Genomic DNA, 20,862 nt, shown 5'->3' with positions numbered 1-20,862 from the left:
TGAAAAGATGCTCCACATTGCTAGTCATCGAGGAAATGCAAATTAAAACCACAATGAGATATCACCTCACACCAGTTAGGATGGCCAACATCCAAAAGAGAAGAAACAACAAATGCTGGTGAGGATGCGGAGAAAGGGGAACCTTCCTACACTGCTGGTGGGAATGTAAATTAGTTCAACCATTATAGAAAGCAATATAGACATGTCCCAAAAACCTAAAACTAGAAATACCATTTGACCCAGGAATTCCACTCCTAGGAATGTATCCAAAGAAAACAAGATCCCTGATTCAAAAAGACATGCTCACCCCTGTTTATCGCAGCAGTATGTACAATAGCCAACATATGGAAGCAACCTAAGTGTCCATCAGTAGATGAATGGATAAAGAAGATGTGGTACCTATACACAATGGAATATTATTCAGTCATGAGAACAAAACAAATCCTACCATTTGCAACAACATGGATGGAGCTAGAGGGTATTATGCTCAGTGAAATAAGCCAGACAGAGTAAGACAAGTACCAAATGATTTCACACATTTGTGGAGTATAACAACAAAGCGAAACTGAAGGAACAAAACAGCAGCAGACTCACAGACTCCAAGAAGGGACTAGCGGTTACCAAAGGGGAAGGGTGAGGAACGGTGGGTTGGGAGTGAGGGAGAGGGGGATTGAGGGGCATTATGACTGGCACACATGGTGTGGGGGGGAGGTCACAGGAAAAAAAATGTTATTGATATATTCTTCTCTTGAAAAAGAAAATATTTCTGTAAATTAATCAGAAAGCAACTACTCAGAGAAAGATCAGCCAGTGATTGATATTTGTTTTTCAGGTATTCATTAAACAAATTAATTATATCTTAGTTATTTGGTATAGCAAAGTGTGTGACAAAATGTTTTTAGAATGCCTCAACATCATTATTTTCAAAATATTTACTATCTACCTATATATTGATTTCCAAAAGAATAGCTTATCATTGGAAAAGGGTTTCTATAAAGTTTCTTAGTATTTGTCATTTCCTGAGGAGGTTATTTAAACTTTTTTTTTCCCTCTGGATAGATATGTAGAAAATGCTAAAATATGTTATTCTAAGGATTTTAATTTTAGACTTACTATTATTGTAAAAGACAGAGTAGAAGTTGAAGGAATATCTACTCCCCTTTATTAAAAGTGTATCAAGGGCCAGACACTGTGCTGAGTGATTACATTATCTTTTTAAGCAACCATGTGAAGTAGGTATTATCTTCATGTTACAAATGAGGAAACTGTGTTTGTGCTCTTCTATGAAACCAAAAAAAATGGACTCTCTTATTTTTCCTTACATTTCTCTCAGCACCTCCTGTGTTATGCTAGTATATTCCATGAGTTTTTTACGTGGGTTTTGATTAAATTCACAACAGATTATTAATTGAGTTAAATTAAATTTTAATTTGCAGGTAGTTTAACGAAGATCACTGTTGTGTAATTTTTTTTCTGGCAATAAACTTAAAGGCTCAGGACACAAATTAGCAGGTATTCTTAAAAGATGAACAACAACACATGTAACTGTTGAGCTGCTGTGTTGTATACTTGAAACCAATATAATACTGTGTATCAACTATACTTCAATTAAAAAAAAGAACAACAACACATTGAGGTGGAGAGGAAAGTGTCAAGAATCCTAAAGTTTAGGGTAATTGGATAAAATGAAGAAAAATAGGAAAATTTATAATTACCACTGCATCATAATTAGTTGTTATAATGAAATGCATACATGATTATAATAATAGATGAGTCTGACATGAAACTTATTTTTTCCTCCAAGTATGAAGTTACAGTTCATCCACCTTTTTGTGCTTTACCAAAAGAATAAATGTCTTTCCAATACTTTCACAGAAAATTGTCTACATTATGGTTAATTTTTCCTGTGATTTTTCTAGATGGAAGAGCCTACCTCTTTTCTTTTCAACTATCCATCCCTACCTGATAGCTGTTAACTGTGCTGCATGTATATCCAAATTGTATCTATATTCACTGATGTATTTTAAATAACTAGTTTAAATTGCAATGGAATTGTACCCTATGTTTTGCATTCATTTTAGTGAACCCTGCTACTGCAGTCTCAGTACTTATTCAATGCTTGCTAGTGGATTACTTATAGCTATTCCTACTGAAGTGATCATATAAATCCTCCTTTCATTTTGAGAATTGTAGGTTTTGAATACAGAAAACATTTTCATAATACCTGTATTATCTAAGTGTTATGGGTCTGACACTGTTTTCATTAAAACTTGCCATTTATAGGAATTTAGATTTGAATCATCTTAAAATCTCACTAGGTGCAGAAGCTATGTGTCTATAGATAGGTGTGGATGGTAGGCTTTTGATTTATTGTTTAGTTTAATATTAAGGGCTGTTTTCAGGTATACCCTTTTTTTCTTCCTGTATTTTCTCAAAATTAACAGAAAGATACTGTTCTGTAACAACTTATCTATAAATTTTCTTGAATTTGAAGTCATAGTTATAGTACAGAGAAACTGAAAATTTACTATTAACAAAATCTGTAGCTTGCATGATTAACTGAGGGTGGAACATTAGATTATTTTATATGGATGTCAATTTTAATTTGAAATGTCACAAAGTCAGTTTGGATACAGACTTGCTGTAAGCTTTCTCTTTTAAGTTGTTTCCATACATCATGGAAATAGGGGGAAATTCTTGCTTTTCATGTATTCTTTGTCATTCTGAGTTATTTTTTATTTCTTTACTGTTATTGTAGTAGGGTATTGGGCAAGAGGAAACAATTACCTGTGGTCAACCAACTATGTGAAGTGAAATTATCTGTTTCTTTATAACTAATTTTAATGCCATAATTAAACATTTCCATATAAAATATCTGAAATACCTTATCTGATAGCAGGAACTGTATGTTTTGTGCGTGTGTGTGTTTAAACTGTACTTGTTACAGTATGGGTCTACCATGTTCATTACTTGTTTTAAGAATGTTCATTACCATGTTTTAAGAAATTGATACTACTTGAGGGTAAAAAGAGATTAGCATATTTAATACATGGGAGGTATAATCCTGGAGGGGTTAAAAGCAGAGTTGGACTTTACTTCTGGTTATGGAGTAGTGGTTAGTATTAGACTAACCTCCCCCCAAGAATAATTATAAAAGCTGGAGGAATAAAACCCATTGTTTGAAGACATGGGTGAACACATGAAGGGCCTTGATCCAGGAGATTGAGACAATACTGTCTACACTTTGAGAAGAGCCTGACCTTCTATGTCACAATTTCTCCTTAAAGCAATTGTTGACTTACTTCCAAGTGGCACACATATAAGATTAGACACAGAAATCAAGCAGAAAGTAGCTGCTATAAGCCTGAAAAACTTAGTAGATATTTTTGGCAGTCTCACAAGACCTTAGGGACAAAAACTGGATTTGATGGCCAACCAAGAAGAAGGGGCCTGGGAAACACCACAGGACCAAACAGCAGATGTGGATAGAGTCTGTGATTTTCTGGAACATAGTAACTAGTGAAGGAGAGGACAAAGGCAGGTAATGAATGGAATTGTTCACTATTTAAATGTTTTCCAGTTTTCTACCACTGTAAATCATGTTTCAGTAGTCAACATCTTTATTTATTATGTTCTGTCTGCATTTCAAAAGTATTTCTTTAGGATAGATTCTAGAAGGGAAGTTGGACCTACAATATTTGCAGTCTTAATCTAAACAAGAGAACAGTGCTTCTAGTTCTCTTCTACAGAGCCTAACTAAATTGTTCCTTAATGATGACTTTTTTTTCAAAATTTCAAATTGTTTTAATTACTTTTTTGTATGTTGACCTTATATTCTGTGACCTTGCTAAACTAACATTGGTTCTAGGAGTTTTGGGTTTTTTTTCCAGGGAGGTTCCTGAGGATTTTCTATATAGACTATATAGACTATCATGTCATCTACAAATAGGGGCAGTTTTAGTTCTTGCTTTCCAATCTGTATGGTTTTTATTTCCTTTTCTTGCTTTATTGGGCTGGCTAGGACTTCCAGTATTATGCTGAATAAGATGGTGAGAGCAGACATCCTTGTCTTGTTCCCAGCCTTAGGAAGAAAGCAGTTAGTTTTTTATTACTAAGTATAGTGTTAGCTGTAGCTTTTTGTAGATTCATTTTATCAACTTTATCAAATTGAGGAAGTTTCTCTCTATTCCATGTTTGCTGAGAATTTTTATCATGAATAGATGTTGAAGTTTATCAAATGCTTTTTGTGTCAATTGATATATGATTCTCTTCAGCCTACTGCTATGGTAGTTTACATTGATCTTCTAACACTGAGCCAGCCTTGGGTCCCTGGAATAAGCCTAGCTTAGTCATTGTGTATAATTCTTTTCATATATTTCTGGGTTCTATTTGCCAATATTTTGTTGAGGCTTTTTGCATTTGTGTAAATGAGAGATATTGATCTGTTTCTTCTGTTTGTGCTGTCTTTGCTTGGTTTTGGTGTCAGGGTAATGTTTGCCTCATAAAATAAGTCAGGAAATGTTCCCTCCTTTATTATTTTCTAGAAGAGAGTGCATAGAATTGGAGTTAATTCTTCCTTAAATGCTTGATAGAATTCTTCAGTGAAATGATCTGAGCCAGGAGGTTTCTTTTCTGGGAGTTTTTAAACTACAAAGTGAATTTCTTAAATTGCTATGAGGATATTATCTATTTCATATTGAGTGAGTTTTGGTAGTATATGCTTTTCAAAGAACTGGTCCATTTCTTCCAAATTTTTAATCTATATGTATAGAGTTGTTTGTAGTATTCCCTTATGCTTTTCATGTGTGCAGGGTCTGGTCATGATACCAATGTTTCATTCCTGATACTGTAATTTTATAATTTGTGTTCTTTCTCTTTTTCTGTCAGTCTGGCTGGAAGTTTGTTAATACATGGAGGTATTTTATTGATCTTTTCAAAGAACCAACTTTTCGTTTCATTGACTTTTTGTATTTCTGCTTTCAGTTCATTGGTTTGTGTTCTTATCTTTTTTATTTCCTTCCTTCTGCTTCCTTTAGGCTTAATTTGCTATTTTTGTTGTTGTTGTTAAGGTTGGAAGCTTAGGTTACTGATTTCAAATTGATTTATTTTACTTAATTTATTATTTTTATTTTGGTATCTTTAATCTACAGTTACATGAGGAATATTATGTTTACTAGACTCCCCCCATCACCAAGTCCCCCCCACAAACCCCATTCCACTCACTGTCCATCTGTGTAGTAAGATGTTGTAGAATCACTACTTGTCTTCCCTGTGTTGCACAGCCCTCCCTATGCACCCCCCCATTATACATGCTAATCATAATGCCTCCTCTCTTTCTCTTCCACCCTTATCCCTCCCTTCCCACCCATCCTCCCCAGTCCCTCTCCCTTTGGTAACTGTTAGTCCATTCCTGGGTTCTCTGAGTCTGCTGCTGTTCTGTTCATTCAGTTTTTTCTTTGTTCTTATACTCCACATATGAGTGAAGTCATTTGGTACTTGTCTTTCTCTGCTGGGCTTATTTCACTGAGCATAATACCCTCTAGCTCCATCCATGTTGTTGCAAATGGTAGGATTTGTTTTCTTCTTATGACTGAGTAATATTCCATTGTGTATATGTACCACATCTTTATCCGTTCATCTACTGATGGACACTTAGGTTGCTTCCATTTCTTGGCTATTGTAAATAGTGGTGCAATAAACATAGGGGTGCATATGTCTTTTTCAAACTGGGCTGCAGCATTCTTAGGTTAAATTCCTAGAAGTGGAATTCCTGGGTCAAATGCTATTTCTATTTTGAGTTTTTTGAGGAACTTCCATACTGCTTTCCACAATTTTAGGTTGAACTAATTTTTAGGTTTCCACAAAAATTAGGTTGAACTAATTTACATTCCCACCAGCAGTGTAGGAGGGTTCTCCTTTCTCCACAACCTCACCAACATTTTTGTTATTTGTCTTTTGGATGGTGGCCATCCTTACTGGTGTGAGGTAATATCTCATTGTTGTTTTAATTTGCATTTCTCTGATGTCTAGGGATGTGGAGCATCTTTTCATGTGTCTGTTGGCCATCTGAATTTCTTCTTTGGAGAACTGTTCAGCAACTCTGCCCATTTTTAAATTGGATTATTTGCTATTTGTTTGTTGAGGTGTCTGAGCTCTTTATATATTTTGGATGTCAACCCTTTATCAGATATGTCATTTATGAATATATTCTCCCATACTGTAGGATGCCTTTTTGTTCTATTGATGGTGTCCTTTGCTGTACAGAAGCTTTTCAGTTTGATATAGTCCCACTTGTTCATTTTTGCTTTTGTTTCCCTTGCCCGGGGAGGTATGTTCATGAAGAAGTTGCTCATGTTTATGTCCAAGAGATTTTTGCCTATGTTTTTTTCTAAGAGTTTTATGGTTTCATGACTCACATTCAGGTCTTTGATCCATTTTGAATTAACTTTTGTTTATGGGATTAGACAATGATCCAGTTTCATTCTCTTATATGGAGCTGTCCAGTTTTGCCAACACCAGCTATTGAAGAGGCTGTCATTTCCCCATTGTATGTCCATGGCTCCTTTATCATATATTAATTGACCATATATGTTTGGGTTAATATCTGGAGTCTCTATTCTGTTCCACTGGTATGTGGCTCTGTTCTTGTGCCAGTACCAAATTGTCTTGATTACTGTGGCTTTGTATTAGAGCTTGAAGTTGGGAAGCAAGATACCCCCCACTTTATTTTTCATTCTCAGGATTGCTTTGTATATTCAGGGTCTTTTGTGGTTCCATATGAATTTTAGAACTATTTGTTCCAGTTTGTTGAAGTATGCTGTTCATATTTTGATAGGCATTGCATTGAATCTGCAGACTGCTTTAGGCAGGATGACCATTTTGACAATATTAATTCTTTCTAGCCAAGAGCACAGGATGAGTTTCTATTTGTTATTGTCCTCTTTAATTTCTCTTAAGAGTGTCTTGTAGTTTTGAGGGTATAGGTCTTTCGTTTCCTTGGTTAGGTTTATTCTTAGGTATTTTATTCTTTTTGATGCAGTTGCGAATGGAATTGTTTTCCTGATTTCTCTTTCTGCTAGTTCATTGTTAGTGTATAGGAAAGCAACAGATTTCTGTGTATTAATTTTGTATCCTGCAACTTGGCTGAATTCCGATATTAGTTCTAGTAATTTTGGAGTGGAGTCTTTATGGATTTTTATGTACAATGTCATGTCATCTGCAAATAGTGACAGTTGGACTTCTTTACCAATCTGGATGCCTTGTATTTTTTGTTTTGTCTGATTGCCATGGCTAGGTCCTCCAATACTATGTTGAAGAACAGTGGGGAGAGTGGGCATCCCTGTCTTGTTCCTGATCTTAGAGGAAAAGCTTTCAGCTTGCTGTTAAGTGTGATGTTGGCTGTGGGTTTGTCGTATATGGCCTTTATTATGTTGAGGTACTTGCCCTCTATACCTATTTTGTTGAGAGTTTTTATCATGAATGGATGTTGAATTTTGTTGAATGCTTTTTCAGCATCTATGGTGATGATCATGTGGTTTTTGTCCATCTTTTTGCTGATGTGGTGAATGATGTTGATGAATTTTTGAATGTTGTACCATCCTTGCATTTCTGGGATGAATCCCACTTGATCATTTGTCATTTGAGGTGTATGAACCTCTTGGTGTATTTTTTAATTCAGTTTGCTAATATTTTGTTGAGTATTTTTGCATCTATGTTCATCAGGGACATTGGTTCATAATTTTCTTTTTTGGTGGGGTCTTTGCCTGGTTTTAGTATTAGGGTGATGTTGGCTTCATAGAATGAGTTTGAAAGTATTCCCTGCTCTTCTATTTTTGGAAAACTTTTAGGGGAATGGGTATCATGTCTTCTCTGTATGTCTGATAAAATTCCGCAGTAAATCCATCTGGCCTGGGGTTTTTTTTCTTGGGTAGTTTTTTGATTACCGCTGCAATTTCGTTGTTGGTAATTGGTCTGTTTAGATTTTCTGTTTCTTCATTGGTCAGTCTTGGAAGGTTGTATTTTTCTAGGAATTGCCCATTTCTTGTAGGTTTTCCAGCTTGTTAGCATATACCTTCTCATAGTATTCTCTAATGATTCTTTGTATTTCTGTGGGGTCCGTCGTGATTTTTCTTTTCTTATTTCTGATTCTGTTTATGTGTGTAGATTCTCTTTTTCTCTTAATAAGTCTGGCTATGGGTTTATCTATTTTGTTTATTTTCTCAAAGAACCAGCTCTTGCTTTCATTGAATTTTTCTATTGTTTTATTCTCAATTTTATTTATTTCTTCTCTGATCTTTATAATATCCCTCCTTCTGTTGACTTTGGGCCTCATTTGTTCTTTTTCCAATTTCAATAATTGTGACTTTAGACTATTCATTTGGGATTGTTCTTCCTTCTTTAAATAGGCCTGGATTGCTATATACTTTCCTCTTAGAACTGCTTTCACTGTGACCCACAGAAGTTGGGGCTTTTTGCCGTTGTCATTTGTCTCCATATATTGCTTGATCTCTATTTTAATTTGGTCATTGATCCATTGATTGTTTAGGAGCATATTGTTATGCCTCCATGTGTTTGTGAGCCTTTTTGTTTTCTTTGTACAATTTATTTCTAGTTTATACCTTTGTGATCTGAGAAGTTGGTTGGTAGAATTTCAATCGTTTTGAATTTACTAAGGCTCTTTTTGTGGCCTAGTATGTGGTCTATTCTGGAAAATGTTCCATGTGCACTTGAGAAGAATGTGTATCCTGTTGCTTTTGGGTGTAGATTCCTTTAAATGTCTGTTAGGTCCATCTGTTGTAGTGTGTTGCTCAGTGCCTCTGTGTCCTTACTTAATTTCTGTCTGGTTGATCTGTCCTTTGGAGTGAGTGGTGTGTTGAAGTCTCCTAAAATGAATGCATTGCATTCTATTTCCTCCTTTAATTCTGTTAGTATTTGTTTCACATATGTTGGTGCTCCTGTATTGGGTGCATATATATTTATAATGGTTATATCCTCTTGTTGGACTGAGCCCTTTATCATTATGTAATATCCTTCTTTATCTCTTGTTACTTTCTTTGTTTTGAAGTCTATTTTGTCTGATACTAGTACTGCAACACCTGCTTTTTTCTCCCTATTGTTTGCATGAAATATCTTTTTCCATCCCTAGACTTTAGTCTGTGCATGTCTTTGAGTTTGAGGTGAGTCTCTTGTAAGCAGCATATAGATGGGTCTTGCTTTTTTATCCATTCTATTACTCTGTGTCTTTTGATTGGTATATTCAGTCCATTTACATTTAGGGTTATTATTGAAAGATATGTATATTTTGCCATTGCAGGCTTTAGATTTGTGGTTATGAAAGGTTCAAGGGTAGCTTCTTTACTATGTAACCGTCTAACTTAACTTGCTTAGCTATTATAAACACAGTCTGAAGATTCTTTATTTCTCTCCCTTCTTATTCTTCCTTCTCCATTCTTTATGTTAGGTGTTTTATTCTGTGCTCTTCTGTGTTTTCTTTGACTGCTTTTATGAGTAGTTGATTTTATTTTTTACCTTCAGTTAGTTTTTGGTTGGTCTGCTTTCTTTGTTGTGATTTTATTTTCTCTGGTGACATCCACTTTGCCTTAGGAGTGCTTCCATCTAGAGCAGTCCTCTAAAATACACTGTAGGGGTGGTTTGTGGGAGGCAAATTCCCTCAACTTTTGCTTATGTGGAAATTGTTTAATCCCTCCTTCAAATTTAAATGATAATTGTGCTGGATACAGTATCCTTGGTTCAAGGCCCTTCTGTTTCATTGCATTAAATATATCATGCCATTCTCTTCTGGCCTGTAAGGTTTCTGTTGAGAAATCTGATGATAGCCTGATGGGTTTTCCTTTGTAGGTGACGTTTTTTCTCTTTCTGGTTGCCTTTAATGTTCTGTCCTTGGCCTTGATCTTTGCCATTTTAATTATTATGTATCTTGTTGTTGTCCTCCTTGGGTCCCTTGTGTTGTGAGTTCTGAGGGCTTCCATGGTCTGAGAGACTATTTCCTCCCTCAGTTTGGGGAAATTTTCAGCAATTATTTTTTCAAATACACTTTCTATCCCTTTTTCTCTCTCTTCTTCTTCTGTTACCCCTATAATGTGAATATTGTTCGGTTGGGATTGGTCACACATTTCTCTTAATATTCTTTCATTCCTGGAGATCCTTTTATCTCTCTCTGTGTCAGCTTCTCTGTGTTCCTGTTCTCTGATTTCTATTCCATTAATAGCCTCTTGCACCTCATCCAGTTGGCTCTCAAGTCCTTCCAGAGATTGTTTTATTTCTGTATTCTCCCTCCTAAGTTGATCCTTTAGCTCTTGCATATTTCTCTGCAGGTCCATCAGCATGGTTATGACCTTTATTTTGAATTATTTTTCAGGAAGATTGGTTAAATCTATCTCCCCAGATTCCCTCTCAGGGGTTGTCTGGGTGATTCTTGACTGGATCAGATTCTTCTCCCTTTTCATGGCTATAGAGGTAGTTGTGGGCAGTTGGTGCATGTGTCAGCTGGGAGAACAACATCCCACAGACAGGGAGCAGCTTCTGGTTTTTTTTCTGAGCTGCCATGTTCGGGGTTGTTGTCAGGGCAGCCCAGAGCCCCGCGGGGAGAGGCAGGCATGCCCGGTGTGCTCTCCTGTGAGAATGGCAACCCTTTGCGCCCTGTCCCAGCTTCCTCTGTCTGTGGTGGGTTGCCTTGTGCCGGCGGGGCCTCTGAGTGTGGCCTGGGCAGCTGCGGAGGGGTCTCTGGGCAGTTGCTGTGGGCGCGGCCGCTCTCAGGCTGCTCCCCTGCTATGGCGGGGATGTGCTGGAGGGGCAATGGACTGGAGGCTGTTTATTGCTGTGAGAGGCTTCAGAGCTGTGCTGCCTCCCAGGGGTCTTGAGCACCTGAATTTTCCCAGGATTCCCAGCTGCTGGGCTAAGTGTCCCAGGGTGCTTCCATCCAGCTGTGGGGTCCCTGTCCCTTTAAGTCTTTCAGAAAGCACTCGCTTTTCTTTTGTCCCAGGGGAGCCGGCTGTGGGGACCCGCTCACAGGTCTTACTGTCCCGTTTTAATATCCAGCACACCATGCAGTGTGTGTCTGTGCTCCTGGTGCGGATGGCTAGGGCTGGGTATTTAGCAGTCCTGGGCTCCCACTCCCTCCCCGCTCCAACTCCTCTCCTCCCGCTGGGGAGCTGAGGTAGGGGTTTCACTCAGGTCCCGCCGGGCTGCGGCTTGTGTCTTACCCCCTTCGTGAGGCACTGGGTTCTCGAAGATGCAGATGTAGCCTGGCTGTTGTACTGTATCCTCTGGTCTGTCTTTTAGGATTAGTTGTATTTGTTGTATTTTAAAAAATAAATATGGTTTTGGGAGGAGATTTCCGCTGCCCAACTCACCCCGCCATCTTGGCTCCTCCCTCCAACATATGATTTTTTAAGGGGAACATATTTTCATAGCAATAGGCAACAAGTCCTTACTTTGAAAATTAGAAATTAAAGGAAAAGAAAAAATAATGTATCTTTCCTGACCTATACAAACTGTATTGTAGAATAATGAAGTAGCTCTAATTGAGGAGAGAAAGCAAGTTAATAAAAGGAATGATAGAATTAAAAAACCACTGTTTTGTGGTTTAGGCAGTGTCATGGATGATAAAACTATTGGTAGAAAGGTGAGATTGAATTTTGCATTGATAACTTCTTTGGAACTTACATAGAATTTGCTTACTAAAACGGATTTGAAATTTTGTTTATTTATTATTTTTAAAACAATTATCTTCCTTGCAACAGTGGAATGAGTTTAACAGTTATGGTACAAGGTTTGCTTATAGTCCATTTCTAATTTATAGGTAGACAATATCTCGTTATATATTGTCAATGGAGAAAGCAGTTGCTTCATATTTGCAGGATACCAACCTGCAAATTCACATGTATTTGATGGTTTTTAAAATTATTTCCCTAGGAAACATAACTTCTGAAACAATGATGGAAATTCTCCGAGATAAACCAAGTGGCATTAACATGGAGGGCGAATTCCTGACCACTGCAAGCATGGTTTCTATCTTACCTCAAGACTCCAAACTTCCTTGCATTCACTTCTTTACAGGGACTCCTGATCCTGAGAGGTAAAGTCACAAAAACCAGAAGGGATTAGGGTGTAGTCATGTCATTAGTCTGTTGATGATTTTGTCAGTCTAAATTTTTGTTACACAAGAATGACAATTTTTGGATGCATTTTCTCTTCAGGTTTTAGTCTTCCATATGTGTGTAACTGCCACGCTTTTTTCATTCTTATGGGATGAAAATGTTAATAGTTTCATGTATGCAGTTATCCCTATGCCCTCTTTCCTCAAATATATCTAAAATTTTCAAGAAAAGAAAATAGGTTTTCTTGGATAGATTTCAGTATTACAATACTAGATGATTAATAACAATAAAAAGGTTAAATGATGTAGTTGTGCTGGATTAAAGTAGTTACTTATGCACTCATATTAGAAAATACATACATATAAAACTTAGAGTATCAATAGTTATGTTTTAATAGATTTATAGACTTTTGATTAAAGTCATTAGTATTTCTTACAAAACTTAGTGCATATTACATTTAGAAATGATCTTGTTTATATTCATTATTTCTTAGTATTATAGTCTTTCATATCATTAAATATATTTTTGAGACAATGGAATGACACTTGTGAACTCTATTAATACTGCTGATGATTTTCATCCCAAATCCTAATCCTTAGTTTATAATATTGAGGATTGTTCTAATCTTCCACCTGTGGAGTGTGCAGTAGAAATGAAGAACTATAATTTCACTTAACACTGTTTTTGTCAGGCCCTTTGTTCCTGGGAATACAAGGCTAAATAATACGTAGTCCTCTACCCCTAAGGAGACTCCAGTGTACCAGGGAAGAGAAGCATGATATAACTAGTATGATAGGAACAATTAGTATGTGATAAATTAATAGAAACTTCTCACTAGAGGGAATCCTAGAAGATTTAGAATGAATCTGAATACTTTTATATTCCCACATGGCAATTTTATTAACAAAGACCTTTTCTTCTAGATCTGTTTTTAAGCCTTTCATATTTGTGCCAAATATTTCACAACTGTTGGACACCAGTTCACCAACATTTGAACTTGAAGATCCAGATACAGAGAAGCCACATTTTAAGATTAAGCCTGATAGAAGACACCCACTCTACCAAAAACATCAACAGGCATTAGAAGTCATAGATAATAAAGAGGTATGATTAGATTATAGTTTATCATTAAGAATACCTTAAAATTTCAGCTGAAGTTCAGCTTTCTTTCCTTCCTTCACATAAAAATAGGTTTAAAAGTTGTTTGGATGCTTAAACTATAGTAGAACTATAATATTTTTGACCTTTGGTTAAAAATGACAGTTAAAATAGTGTGAATCTATTACACATAACAATAGCTAACATTTTTTGAGCATTTACTCCACACTGAGCACCATGGGTACTGTTACATGGAATATCTCATTTAATCTTCACAGCTACTTTATGAGGTAGGTACTATTATTATCCCATTTTATTGATAAGGAATCTGAGACTTGGAGAGTTTAAGCAGCTTGCTTGCTATATATCTCATACCAAAAATGACAAAGCCACTGGAGGGCAGTTAACCTGTATAGCCTCAGATTAATTTTAGCTGAAAGTGACTTAATACTCACAGACTTAAAATAATGAGTTGGAGTTTTAGAAAAGTGATAAATACTTATTAGTTTAAAGTGTGAGCATTATAGAAGATTACCATTACCAAAATCTCATATCCAGAAATAAGCAGATATATTATTGGGGGCAGATAGGCAGATAGACAAATAATTTTGTAGTGTCCATACTTCTTTAGCCCTTCTGCCTGCTTCCCTGTCCACCCCAAAGATAGAAAGTAGATTAGAAGGCAATGGAAGGGCTACCTGAAAGTCTTTTCACAGAACCATCAACCGATTCCCTTCTGTGAAGGAAAAGATTGGCCATTACACCTTTTCTCACCTGTTTCTACCAGCTCCTGATTTTTATTGCTTATAATTCTTTTACTTTGTCAAGGTATATACATTTCCATTCTTTCTACATTCAATGAATTAAATGAACCTTTCTCTGGGTAATTGTTTGCTTGCTTACTTTTGTCTGTAGTGTGTTTGCATAGTTGCCATGCCTTTCCCTCACCATCTTGCTTATGTTTAAATCGGAGAACTCTGTTCAGACCTCCTATTTGCCATGAATTCTTGATACTTTAAAAGCTCTTCTTTATCTAGAACCAATTTGTTTTCACTTGTGACCTACAGTGTAAGCACTTTTAGTAGGCTGTTGGCATGGAGTGAGAGGCAAACAGTATGTTCTGGGAGCCCATTAAGTGTGCTGACTAGGGCCCATCCACCCAGCAAAGGTGTCATCCATTTCTCAGTACAGCACTGTGAGAAATGATGAGCCCCCTGGTCTTTGCTTTTGTTGAAGATCCTTAGGGATATGCTTCAAGAGGGTCCGCTCTGGAGGAATTTTTCCCTCAGTCTCCCAGAGCAGCCCCCACTCTGCCCTGATTGTTGTGCTAATAGTTCTCAAGAGCTGTCAGTTCCCTTTCCCCTTCAGTACTGCTTTAGGGACATGAGGGGTTTTGTAGACTTACTATTAAATGCTTGCTAAACCGAATTGCTGATTGATATTTTTCTAAGTAATATTGAAATAAAAGTTTTAAAGCTGTTACTATTTTGGTTGACAGCCTGAAGTAGTAGAAAGGCAACAGAATTTGAGGGAAAACAAAGACCCAGCTTTGAGTTCTGGCTCTAAATAACTACTTTTGTGTCTTAGGGATACTCAATCCTAAGGTAGTTTTAATTTACATTTCTTGATTACTAATGAGGTTGAAAATCTTCCCATGTGTTTATTGACCATTAGTATTTCCTCTTAAATGACTTGCCTATTCTTTTACATTGCCTAGTTTTCAATTAATTCTTGGTTATTTTGTGCCTCAAAGAGGCAATCTTAAGTCTTTGTTATATTGCAAAGTTTCAATCTCAGTTTGTTTATTTAACTTTTTTTGGCAGACAAGTTTTAAGTTTAGTCAACTATATATGTTTTCTTTAAGGCATCTTGATTTCATGTTTCAGAGGCCTGCCTCACCTCAAAATAAATGTAACTTATCTATTGTCTTCCAGTATGTATGTGTGTTTGAAAAAAAATTTAGTTCTTAAATTCATCTGCAATTTTGTGTATCTTATGAAGTAAAGACTCTAACTTTGTTTTACAAAGAGACAGCCAATTACTCCAATGCCTTTTATAGACAAACATACATTTTGTCCCACTGATAAGAAATGCAGTTTCTTCAGGAAAAAAAATCACTATTTCACATTGAAGTGCATGTTAAGAATCTTTGTTTTGTGGAGTTCTGCCCCATAATGAGTCAAACTTTTAAAATTATGCTCACTTTATAGTAAATTTATTCTTATATACTTTTTCTCTTGGTACCTATCTGATAATGGATCATGCTAATTCATCAATAACTTAGAATTTCCTCCTTACTGGAAGAGTCATGACCTTTTTTCTACTCGAAACAAGGAGTCATTGAGAAAATGTTTTTCTTGTAGTTGCTCTTTCTCTTGAACAACATTGTTTTATTTCCCTTGTTTAATCTGGTAGTACTGGTTTTAAATGGATTATCCAAATTCATAGAAATATCTTGGACTCAATTTTCACAAACTTCCCCATGTACACATAATGCCAGGCTTTCAATTGTCCTCATTTGTCTTTTAGGTTTCTGCTTACAGACTAAACCTATGTAATTATTATAATGTTTTCCACTAAAAGTTAACAATTTGGGGTTGATATATTAACTCAATCTAGAACAATGATTTTTCCCAAAGAATTTTATTCCTTCTATATCTGAAGAATAGAAGAAGGAGAATTAAACCAGGAATAGAAACCAGAATGAATAAAACCCTGTCTGCAGAGGTGGCTGGAATTTGGTTAGACTTGTGTGTGTGCATGCATGTGTGTGTGTGTTTGTTTATGTTTATTTTTTTGTTCAGGAAAAAGCCAAAACAATGTTGGATAGCATGAAGAAACTGGAGAAAGAACTATTCAAAGAGATGGAATCTATCCTTCAAAACAAGCATCTCGATGTGGATAAAGCTGTTCATCTCTTTCCTCAGTGTGTAAAAGATGAAATTAGAATTTATAAGTCAAATATTAGTTCTTAGTGATCATATAAATGTCATCAGTCTCCCTCAGAGTCAGAATCTATCACCTTCGTAAATGATATAAACCTAGTTTGAGCAGATCTGATTGTTCTTCAATAGCATGCAAATGATAGCCATTAGATAACTATTAAATAACTATTAGAACTACATGTAGTCTTCTTGAGATATTGAGAAAGAAAATAACATTGGAATTGAACACATATATCATGGATAGCCAGGTATTATTACTTCAGGTACTGACTGGTAATTATTTTTTTGGCCACAGTATCTTTTTTGAAATCACAATAATTGAATACTCAATTGTGCATAAAGCATGAAACATTAAAATAATGCATGGATTTATGTTTATAATAATTATGTACTGTCCTCAAATAAATTTCTCAGTTACAACAAAGCAGATTTTTCTTTAGTAATGGAAAATTTTGTCTCAAGTAATGAGTTTTTGTGCTTTAGGCAAATATTAATTGGCTCTAACAAAATTTTCTAGATCTACACATTCTTATTACAGTGTATTAATTCTGTGAATGCACTTCTGATAAATTCAGATATGCTCCTTGTCAAGAACTGGCTGACCAGTGAGTCTTTAGCTCTAATTATCTAGCATTTTTTTGGCCATGCCCCTTAATAGGCTTTTATGTTAATGTTTTTAGAAAAGCTTGTCTGGGAGATTAGGAAATGGGATAAAGGAACCAAGACCATAGGAAACACTGTTTCTGTGTCTCAAATCTCTCTTGTCTTTTACATTTGTTCACTCAGGGAAAATGGGAACAGGAATGAGATAGTTGAAATTAAATAAAATTATTAGTGTATTATGAACATTAAGAACATTATATGAATAATATATTAGGAACATTATGAGTAATATCTGCCTAAAGTTTATAAAACTTTGTTAAAGTTGCACAGAGATAACTAAGACTCAAAGTTGCAAACATAAAGAAAGAAAAATCCAACTCAAAATAACACTATTGGTTTCTAGAAATGTCCATTTTTGTTATTTTATTACATTTTCATATTTTTTGGTCACTAATATTGCAATTAAGAGTATTGCTAAAGTCATGGATCATTATATTTAAAGAGTGTACAAGAAATTATTGTAAAATTCTCTCATAAAAACTGTAACCTGTTCTTAAAGTTCTCTCATAAAAACTATAATCTGGTATTACTGCTCTTGTCTAATATAGGGCAGCAATTACAAAAGAAATCTGTCTCAAGTACTCACTTAAATCTGTATTTGCTTTATGTGTGGTTCAGGGATAGTTTTCTCCCTAAATCATGAAGACCCTTGTTCAAGCCCCATACACCTCTCTTTTTAATATATAAGGAAAACTAAGGGTAAGCAGTTCATTGATTTATCAAGCGACAAGAGAATCTTACTTCTGTCTCTGAGCCAGCATGTTTGCACTTTGTCTTTCAACACCATCCTTAACCAAACTAGCACCATCTCTCACCTGGACCACTGAAGTTAACTTCTTCTACATCCATTTTTTATTTTTATCTCTTTCCACTGTAGTGATTTATTAAAAATTTAAATCTGATCATTAATTTCTCTCCTAAAAACTTTAAAAAAATAGACTTTGTCAGAGCAGTTTTAGGTTTACAGCAAAATAGAACAGAAAGTACAGAGTTCCCATATACCCTTTGTCCCCACCCCCACCTATCAGCATCTCAAACCAGAGTGGTACACTTGTTACAACTGATACACCTGCATTGACACATCATTGTCCTCCAAAATCTATAGTTTACATTAGGGCTCACTCACTCACTGTATGTTCTGTGGGTTTGAACAAATGTATAATGACATGTCCACAATCATAGGACCATACAGAGAGCAGTTTCACTGCCCTCAGTAGCTCTGTGCCACTTACTCATCACTCCCTCCCCGTAACTCCTGGCAGCCACTGATCTTTTTATGGTCTCTATAGTTTTGTCTTTTCCAGAATGGCATATAGTTGGAATCTTATTATATTCAGCCTTTTCAGATTGGCTCATTAACTTACTTAGTACTTAGCATTTAAGATTCCTCCATGTTTTTTCATGGCTTGATAGCTTATTTTTTAGTGTTGAATAATGTTCCATTGTATGAATATTTTAGATGCTGATATCCACTACTGAAGGCCATCTTGTTTGCTTCCATGTTTTGGCAATTTTAAGTAAAGCTGCTATAAATGTCTGTATGTAGGCTTTTGTATAGATGTACATTTTCAACTCATCTGGGTAAATACCCAGCAGCCTGAGTCTAGACAGTGTGGTAAGAGTATGTTTAATTTTGTAAGAAACTGCCAAACTGTTTCCGAAGTGACTACCATTTTGTCTTCCTACCATTGTTTCACATCCTTACTAGTATTTGATGTTGTCAGTGATCTGCATTGTGGCCGTATAAGTGTGTAGTGGTAACTCACTGTTTTAATTTGTATTTCCCTGATGCCATGTGAAGGAGAGCATCTTGTAATATGCCTATTTGCCATATGTAAATCTTCTCTGGTGAGGTATCTGTTTGGCTCTTATGCTCATTTAAAAAATTAAGTTGTTCATTTTCTTACTGTTGAGTCTTAAATAACTTTTTTTGAGATAAGTAAGTCCCAATCCTTAGCAAATACCAACATGATCCTGCTGATCTACCCCATCTATGTTATTATACTTTCGCCATTATTAAAGTTTTTACCTTGCTGTTCTTTCAAGACTTTGAATATGCACAGTTCCTTTATGATGGCTGTACCCTCTGCTTGGACCGTTTTCATGTGCTTCCCTTTATTCAAGTAGTTCTTTTCATCCTTTAGAGTTTTGCTGAAACATGACTTCCTTAGGGAAGTTGTCCCTGCACCACAAGGTCAAGTTTTCTTGTTACATACTCTGAAAGCCATATGTGCTCTTGATCACAAGTATAATTATATGTTTAATATCTGTCTCTCACAATACAGTAGAAACTTCATGAGGATAGGAACCATATTTTTGTGTGTGCTTATTGTTCAACATCATGTCTGGCACAAGCTTGATGTTCATTGAATATTTGTTAAATGATCATTCAATGCTGATGGAATAATTTACACGGTCCTCTTCTCTGCTTGTAAAGTTGAGAAAATTAGGTAGACAGTCTATCTGTACAACTTGATAGTCTTTGATAGGTCTCAGGTGAACCTGTCGCCTTTTTCCATACTCAAAATGGGAATAATAACCTCTCAAAGATAAGGATTATTATAAGGATATGTAAGTTAATACATTAAATAGTTTTGGAGACTTTCACTCTATAAATCCAATATGGTATTTGGGCTTTGTGTGGTTAATTAATGCCTTGTAGTATATTTTAGAAAATGTAAGGTTTTCTTAAATTTAATGTGTTTCTTAAGAATAAAAATATTGTAGTTGAAATTAAGCTTTTTTGGAGTCAACCCTTAAATCATGTGGTTTATTATTTACCACTAGGTAGTAAACTAAAGGAATAATCTAATAAACAGGATTTCAGAGAAAGCTAGTTTGATCTTTGATGGAGACATCAATTTATATATTAATCTTCAATGAAGAATTTTGCCCTACAAATAATTATATAGCCTAGAATTTTGGAAATTTAGTTTCCCTTTGTAAAACTTGCCAAAAATAGGTTCTACAGAGTGAATGTTTTTCTTTCTAATTAATTACTTTAAGCTTTTATCATACCAATTTTGGAAATTTATCATCCAGTCTTTTCCTGTACAACAGTAGTAACATTTCTGATTGTGAACTGTGTTTCCAACCATCACTCATCACACGACTACCTATGTTCAGTGTCTAATTTAACATTTTAATTGATATGAGACACGAAGGGACAGAAGCTAAGAGCTGTATTCTGCTGCATAGGAAACATGTAAAACAATAGTTTTACATTTTTCTTGCCCTTAGAAATTTTCTGGTAATTGTTATTCTTAAAATGCCACCACTTTACCTTACTCAAGTTTAAGCTTCCAAGTTGAAGTAATTGCAAGCTAGGCATGGAATTACTCACTGAGAACAAGGAAAAGAATGACTGGCCATGCTGAAGATGAGTATAAAAGTGGCAGAAGTTAACCAATATTGTATCAAATAATTTTCCCAGCTAGGACCCTGCATATTAAAATTATGAAATATGTGAAAAGGACTTTAATGTCATATTGACCCATTAATGAAAATGTTTACTGAGTGCTAATTGGGAAACACCCTGTGTACTGATCCCACAGGGCCACAAAGAATAGAATAATCTCAGGACACCCACTTAAGAAAATATGGAAACTAATAGAAAAGACCTCTATGATGGCTTCTGCATTAGGTTACTCAAAAGACGCTGGCAGTGCAAGTTCAAATAGGTGTTTTATTGAGAAACTTGCTTTGTCAGTGAGTAAAAGTTACAAATATTTTCATTTAATAAAAGTAGCCTACCCTTAATCCTAAAAACATCTCTTCAAAGCCTTCATTATCTGAAACCACGGATCATTCTGATCCAGGGTTTTCTTTTAATGTCTCCCATGGAAAAAGATGCTGCCCGTTCCCTTCATGCACATAACAGAACATATGTAGTATGATTTGTTCACAAACAAAAAAGTTCTCCACAGTGATTTGCCTGCATGCATGTGAATTAATATCTTTATGCTGCAACTATAAAAGTCTCCTGATGTAGCAATGAGGCTTTATGTTCCTGAGCATTCTGAGAGTTATAATATGGT

The 20,862-nt window shown here is 35.6% G+C and overlaps 1 protein-coding gene across 2 annotated transcripts in view; it reads left to right on the top strand.

The window, feature by feature from the left end:
* Positions 1-18,870, top strand: part of SCRN3 (secernin 3) — a 42,191-nt gene extending 23,321 nt beyond the window's left edge. For both annotated transcript variants that reach the window (XM_036876958.2, XM_036876960.2), the window contains 3 exons: positions 11,935-12,097; positions 13,043-13,223; positions 16,022-18,870. In XM_036876958.2, the coding sequence (XP_036732853.2) occupies positions 11,935-12,097; positions 13,043-13,223; positions 16,022-16,192 (515 nt within the window). In that variant the 3' untranslated portion in view covers positions 16,193-18,870. The remainder of the gene's footprint in view (positions 1-11,934; positions 12,098-13,042; positions 13,224-16,021) is intronic.
* The last annotated feature ends 1,992 nt before the right edge of the window (positions 18,871-20,862 follow it).

The sequence above is a fragment of the Manis pentadactyla genome, chromosome 6, assembly GCF_030020395.1.
Source record: "Manis pentadactyla isolate mManPen7 chromosome 6, mManPen7.hap1, whole genome shotgun sequence".
Classification (NCBI taxonomy): Eukaryota; Metazoa; Chordata; class Mammalia; order Pholidota; family Manidae; genus Manis; species Manis pentadactyla.
Note: the sequence above shows the minus strand (reverse complement) of the source record. Positions and strands in the feature narration are given on the sequence as shown.